Genomic DNA, 7,452 nt, shown 5'->3' with positions numbered 1-7,452 from the left:
ATTATGTTGAAACATGAAATATCTTTTGGACTTGACAGTATTAGTGATCAAATCTGAAAATCTTTCTTGATCTTTCGGTTCATTATTATAAGTATGAATCTTGATGTGTCACCGACCAAACAAGATCACAGATCTCTGTTGGTAAGAACTTCGACCTCCTTTATATTCACTTGATTGCAACATATCTAGCACTCACGTGATAGACAGTTCCAAAGGCCGTTACTTCTTTTAAATCCTCAGCGTTAATGACTTTATATAAAATTGGTAGATTCGTAGTAGAAACATAAATTTTTAATTAAGAAATTCTTTGATTTTTTTAATGGTTACAAAGAGAGAATACAACTTGCATCATATAGAGAGCTTTCAGCTGACTTGGGGTGCAAGGTAAGCAATCAGGTTTTGACACCTGTAAATTTTAATCATCTTCTAAAAGACACAGAGCATCAAATTTGTTAACGCTCTAAAACGTTTAGCGATCTTGTTTCAGGTGAGCAACGGTCCTCACTTGATGAGCTTCTCTAGATAGATGATGTTGATGTGCTCTGTTCTGGTGGGCTTATAGATGTTGTCTTCATAACATCAAATCTAAGATCCTCTACATGGTTTACAAAGCAGTAAACTTTATGATTTTTAAACCATTCTTCCTCTTCCCTAACACCTTGGATTTCAACACATAGGAGAGTGTTCCTTTCGGGATTAAAGTAGAAAACATAAATCGGTTTATATAAATTATGGTTCGCCAAAACAATGTCACCCGAACCAGTCACTCCAATAACGGACAGATTTTGACTAACCTTAACGACTTTATTCTCAGCCCTCAATGTGTAGGCATATGTACTCCATTCATGTTTCTCGACATTCTCTAGAACCCACATACGTAACTTAAGGGAAAATCCTCCATAATAATCATCCTCCAAATTAATCACACCTAGTTTACCCTTATAGTTTATCAATTTAGGAGACCAATAACGAAAGCAGTATGGGGCTAGATGTACAAATTTGAATTTCTCAGACCTAACATCAAAACAACCTATCATATCATGCTCTTTATCAGGGTCAGCAGCTATGTAATACAAGACACCATTAATACATATATGTTCCCAACGATAACCATAGGGTCCATAGGTTAAGGGACATATGTTCTCCCTCCACCTCATATTTTCTGTTCCTAATATCATAATATGATAAACCAATTTATCATCGACTCTACGTTTAAAGACCAAAACCTTGAATTGCTTGCCAATCGGATCAAACCCTAAAAAGCCGCCTACGTCTTGGTACCCTGTTCTCAAGTCAAGTGGTAAGATTGCATACTGTCCCGTGCTAGGGTTACATATCATACGCACTACATCGTCATTCTCGTTTGAGATCCGCATGTTAGGGAAATATATCAAACCAGAAGCATAGCTACGATAGTATATGGTTGTGTCTTCAGAAAACTTCATATGAAAATCGGTGGCTACTACAAGAGACGACTTCCCATAAAGATCCTGAGGCTGAGGAGAGGAGAAGAAGCTCCACACACCGCCTTGTTCGACCCCAATTAAGAGACGTGGATTAGATTAGGGATGGAATCTAAGTTTGCTCCTCTATTCATGATCGTCGTTGTATTTGCTTAGTATCGGACGGAGAGAGAGAGATATGAATACAATCTCTTAAAGTTAGACCTAATTATATATCATTCATGGGCTTTTTTTTGGCAGTGGGCTCTAAATATGTTATAATTTTATTAATTCTGAGCGATTCTTCTGATGATTGGATGTTGCAAGCCTAATTAACATTGAGAATATTGATTTTGCTTACGAACATATTATGTCATTTGTCTTTGGATTCAATTTTCATCTCTGATACTAATGATTGTTGTTTTCTTTGACGCCAAGCAACATCATCAATGATGTATTAATTTGTTATAATTATTGATGGTGGCAATTACGACATCTCTGTCTAAAGACATAAACCATAAAATGTACAAGTTGTCACTTACATGTATTCAAATTTAGAGCAGTCAGTGATTTATTTATATTGGATAGGGTTTATATAAGACAAGATAATAAACTTGGTGTGTGCTACATAAAGCTCATAGAGCTAAGCCATTTTTCCTCCCATAATTCCAATGAATCAATAAAGAAACGATCATCCTTCAATGAAGCAAACAATTATTTTTTAGATTAACAAATTATCTTGTGGCCGCTCTATCATTTCTTCTAAAATAAACAGCGGATTTCTTTTATATCCAGTTATTTATGTCCAATTTGTTTTTAATAAAACCTAACGGAAAATTTACTTTAAAATTAACTAAAAGGGAGAAAAATGATAGATTCAAAATAAAAATACTTTTCCACTGTAAGCAATCAGGTTTTGACACCTGTAAATAAAGGATAAATAATTAAATTATTGTCCATCTATGCATTCTATATTTCTAATTAGTCATATATGTTTTGTTATAATTAAAACCCCATTTATATCCCCAGTTTTTTTTGTTAAATCTTGCTAAACTATAAAACTCTAAAATTAATTAGATTTCTTTCTAAAAATGATTTGGAGAAAATATATGACAAAAATATTATTTAATTACTTTTTTTTTTTGTAGATAATTTTATATATTCTTCCGCTTTAGTTCTTTTTTTTACGACATCTTCTTCTTCTATTTTCTTTACGGCAACTTCTTCTTTGTTTTTTTCTTTTGGGACTGCCCATCGATATGTTGGACGATGTCAACATATACATGCACGTCAAAGGCATGTAGTTGATCTATGGGAAGTAACATCTTCTCATGTATTCATGACCGAATGGCAAAGTATGAACCTCCACAAGCTAGATTCTAATATAATAGAGATTGAGTGAAAAACAGACACAATGATTTATGCAACTTTTTTACATGTCAATTCACTTTTACGTTAGTCATTTTGAAATATTACGCCTATAGTAAGCCACAATTTTCCACAAATGTGGTACTTTTGTTAGTTTATAATTGAATTTGGTTATATTATGTATTTTGTATTTTGTATAAGTAAAGCAACACGTTTCACTCATGTTACGTATTTTCCACAAAAAATTTATTTAGTTTCATAATCTAAACTTTTTATATTCGATTTCCAGATTTTATAATTTATTTTCATTTTTAAAAAAAAATTCTAATTACATAGAATTTGATTTCTATTTTTTTGTAGAATATATAGAAAAATATAAGAATGTGTTTTCTAACAATTTTAGAACAAGGGTAAATGTTAGAAAACATATTCTAATTTTTCTAGAAGAAAGAGCAAAGTATAGAATATGTATTCTAAATTTCGTAGAATTTAGCATTCTAAATACCGTAGAACAGAAATGCGTTCTAAATTTTCTAGAACATGTAGAGTGCATAGAATACATTATCTAAATTTTATAGAACATGTACAATGTATAAAATACACATTCTAAATTCAGAAGACGTAGTCTAAACTTCGTAGATCATATTTTATTCATCCAAAACGGTAACAAAAACGATATATTTTCTATTTTATATGTATCCCCATGATTTTTTTTATCATTTGCCTACAAACTATTCTGAATTTTATTTGAAAAATTGGTTAAATCAATTACAAAGGGTAGATTAGGAATATGTGACATTTGAATATAGAATGCATATATGGACAATAGTTTAATTATTTGTCCTTTATATCCAATTTTTCCTAAATTTTAATCATCTTCTAAAAGACTCAGAGCATCAAATTTGTTAACACTCTCAAACGTAAGACGATCTTCTTTCTGGTGAGCAAGGGTCCTCACTTGATGATCTTCTCTAGATGATGTTGATGTGCTCTGTTCTAGTGGGCTTATAGATGTTGCAGCATATGTTGTCTTCATAACATCAAACTGAAGACCCTCTACATGATCTACAAAGTAGTAAACTCTATGAATGTTAGACCAGTCTTCCCCTTCTCTAACACCTTGGATTTCAACACTTAGGAGAGTGTTTTTTTCGGGATTAAAGTAGTAAACATAAAACGGATTGTATACATTTCCCTTCGCCAAAACAATTTCACCTGAAGCAGTCACTCCAACAACGTAAAGTTTTGACGATATTTAACGACTTTATTCTCAGCCCTCAAAGTGTAGGAATTTGTAGTCCATTCCTGTTTCTCGACATCCTCTAGCACCCACATACGTAACTTAAGGGGAAATCTACCATCACAATCATCCTCCAAATTAATAACACCTAATTTACCCTTATAGTTTATCAATTTAGTAGACCAATTACGAAAGCAGTCTGGGTTTAAATTTAGAGACTTGACTTTCTCAGACCTAACATCAAAGCAACCTATCATATCATGCTCTTTATTAGGGTCAAAAGCTAGGTAATACAAAACCCCATTGATGCATATATGTTCCCAACAATAACCATAGGTTAAGGGACATATGATCTCCCTCCACCTCAAATTTTCAGTTCCTAATGTCACAATATGATAAACCAATTTGTCATCGACTGTATGGTTAAAGACCAAAACCTTGAATTGCTTGTCAATCGGATCAAACCCTAAAAAGTCATGGTAGTTACTGTTGTTCGTTGTTCTCATGTCAGGTGGTAAGATCGCATATTGTCCCGTGCTAGGGTCACATAACACACGCTTTGTATCTTTATCTTCCTTTGGGATGCACATATTAGGAAAATAGATCAAACCAGAAGCATAGCTACAATACCATGGGCTTATGTCTTTGGAGAACTTCATATGAAAATCGGCGGCTACAACTAGAGACGGCTTCCCATAATGATTCTGAGGCTGAGGCGTCGAGAAGAAGCTCCATTCACCGTCATGATGAATCCCAATTAAGAGACGTGGATTAGATGAGGACCTGGTGTAGAACAACTCGGTGAAATCCTGACGACAAATAATGGACTCCCATAGCTTCGACACGCATCGAAACCTAGCGATTGACTTTGTAGGCAATCTCGAGAGTATCTCGTAAAGCAAATCATTAGGGATGGAATCTGAGTTTGCTCTATTCATGATAGTCGTTATTATCGGACGGAGAGAAAGAGATATGAATACAAATCTCTTAAAATTCGACCTAATTAGATCTCATTTATGGTCGGCGCTAACCTAGGCCCAAGAAGCGTGGGCTTCAACCATCTAAATTGTTTTCTTTGACGCCAAGCAACATCATCAATGAGTATTTGCTGCTTGGCTCGTAGCAACTTGTTAAAAATCATTGATGGTAGCAATTACTACATGTTGGGCTAAGCTTGAAGTTTGAATATTAACGTGAGGCCCAAGAAAGCTTAAAGTCGGTGTGTTCAAGGGTTTTAAAGAAGTCGGTTTGTTTTAGGATTTGGAGTTATCAAAGACCTAATTGTAAAAGCGGTTTAGGAGTTATCTAACCCCTATAAATAGTTTGTATTGTGTTGTGTTTTTGTGTGTGTGAAACTTGAGAGATTGAGATTGTATAGCTTAGGTTTTTGAGTTAGTTTTCCTAAGCAAATAAAGAAGTTGTTTTGTGTTCATCTTTGTTCTTAGGTGTTTAGGTCAATAATTGGTATCAGAGCCTAATAACTGATCCAAACACAGAGAACAAATACGAATCACGAGTAGGTGATTCATATAAGAACCATGGGAGAATTGGTTCCGGTTTACAGACAAAGACGGAGGGAGTTCCTCTGCGATTAAGTGTACGATGCTCAACTCAACCAACTATACTTTTTGGACAATACGTATGACTATGGCCCTTAAAGTTCACAAAGCATGGGAAGCAGTTGAACCAGGATCAACGGATGTTGATAAAAACAATATGGCAAGTGTGCTTCTTCTTCAATCCATCCCTGAAGCTCTAACCTTATAGGTTGGTAAACTTGATAGCGCAAAGAAAATAAGGGATGCCATTAAATCTAGAAATCTAGGTGCAGACAGAGTAAAAGATGCAAGATTACAAACTTTTATGGGAGAATTTGAGAGAATCAAGATGAAAGATTCAGAAAAGATTGATGAGTTTGCAGGGAGAATCTCTGAGTTATCTACTAAAGCAGCTGATCTTGGAAGTAACTTTGAAGAATCAAAACTTGTAAAGAAATTTCTAAATAGCCTACCTCGAAAGAAATATATACATATTATTGCCGCACTTGAACAAGTACTAGATCTCAATGCAACAAGCTTTGAAGATATAGTCGGAAGGTTAAAGGCTTATGAGGAAAGAATATGTGATGAAGAAGATAATCCTAATGATCAAGCAAAGCTGTTATATGCAAGTTCTGAAACTCAAAACCCTCAAAATAACTGGTTTGCAAACAGAGGAAGAGGTCAAGGTGGAAGATTTTATGGAAGAGGAAGAGGTAGATGTAGGTTTGGAAATTCACAGGGAAATAACTATCAACAGAACAATAGTGGATACAGAGATGCGAGTAAAATCACATGTTATAGATGAGATAAACTAGGTCACTATGCTTCTGATTGTCCAGATAGACTACTTAAGCTCCAAGAAGCACAAGAAAATAAGACTGAAGATACACAAACTGCTGATGCATTGATGATGCATGAAGTTGTATTTCTAAACGAAAGGAATGTTATGCCAAGTATCTTTGAGACAAATTCTGATATTGAGAACTTATGGTATTTGGATAACGGAGCAAGTAATCACATGACTAGAAAACTGAGCTTTTTCTCAAAACTTGACCAAACAATTACAGGAAAAGTGAGATTTGGAGATGATTCTCGTATTAATATAGAAGGGAAAGGATCAATCACTTTTGTAGCAAAGAATGGAGAAAGAAGAACTTTATCTGATGTATACTACATACCAGAGTTAAGGAGCAATATAATAAGCCTTGGACAGGCTACAGAAGCCGGATGTGATGTTCACATGAGAAAAGATAATCTGACTTTATCAGACAAGAATGGTAATCTACTAGTACATGCAAAAAGATCTAAAAACAGACTCTACAAAGTAGTCATGGAAGTAGAAAACTCAAAATGTCTACAAACTTATAGTTTCAAATGATTCAAGACTGTGGCATGCAAGACTTGGACATATTGGAGTAGACACCATGAAAACAATGATGCAAAATGAGATAGTTGCAGGATTACCAAAAATAGGCATTGAAAAAGAAACTTGTAGCTCATGTCTTCTTGGTAAGCAAGTTAGGCAGTCATTTCCTCAAGCAACTCTGTTTCGGGCAACAAGTATTCTTGAATTAATACACGGAGACCTCTGTGGTCCTATTACACCTCCAACAGCAGCACAAAATAGATACATATTTGTGCTTATTGACGACTACTCAAGATACATGTGGTCTGTTCTTCTGAGAGAAAAAGGAGAAGCATTCAAGAAATTTAAGATTTAAAAGCCTGCATAGAACAAGAAACTGGAGCATCCATTAAAACTTTCTAGACAGACAGAGGTGGTGAGTTCTTATCACAAGAGTTTCAAGAATTTTGTAACAGTACAAGTATCAAGAGACACTTAACTGCTCCATACTCACCT

The 7,452-nt window shown here is 34.5% G+C and overlaps 1 protein-coding gene and 1 pseudogene across 1 annotated transcript; both read right to left on the bottom strand.

Annotated features, from left to right (window-relative positions):
- Positions 1-332: 332 nt before the first annotated feature.
- On the bottom strand, positions 333-1,781 carry LOC9326991 (putative F-box protein At1g31090). Its single transcript, XM_002890883.2, has one exon. The coding sequence runs from the start codon at positions 1,443-1,445 to the stop codon at positions 519-521; it is 927 nt and encodes a 308-aa protein (XP_002890929.1). The 5' UTR covers positions 1,446-1,781; the 3' UTR covers positions 333-518.
- A 1,773-nt stretch (positions 1,782-3,554) lies between these two features.
- On the bottom strand, positions 3,555-5,070 carry LOC9326990 (annotated as a pseudogene).
- Positions 5,071-7,452: the final 2,382 nt, after the last annotated feature.

The sequence above is a fragment of the Arabidopsis lyrata genome (genome assembly GCF_000004255.2).
Source record: "Arabidopsis lyrata subsp. lyrata unplaced genomic scaffold ARALYscaffold_1, whole genome shotgun sequence".
In the NCBI taxonomy this organism is placed as follows: Eukaryota; Viridiplantae; Streptophyta; class Magnoliopsida; order Brassicales; family Brassicaceae; genus Arabidopsis; species Arabidopsis lyrata.
The sequence above is the reverse complement of the archived record's forward strand: the minus strand, read 5'-3'. Positions and strand labels throughout refer to the sequence as shown.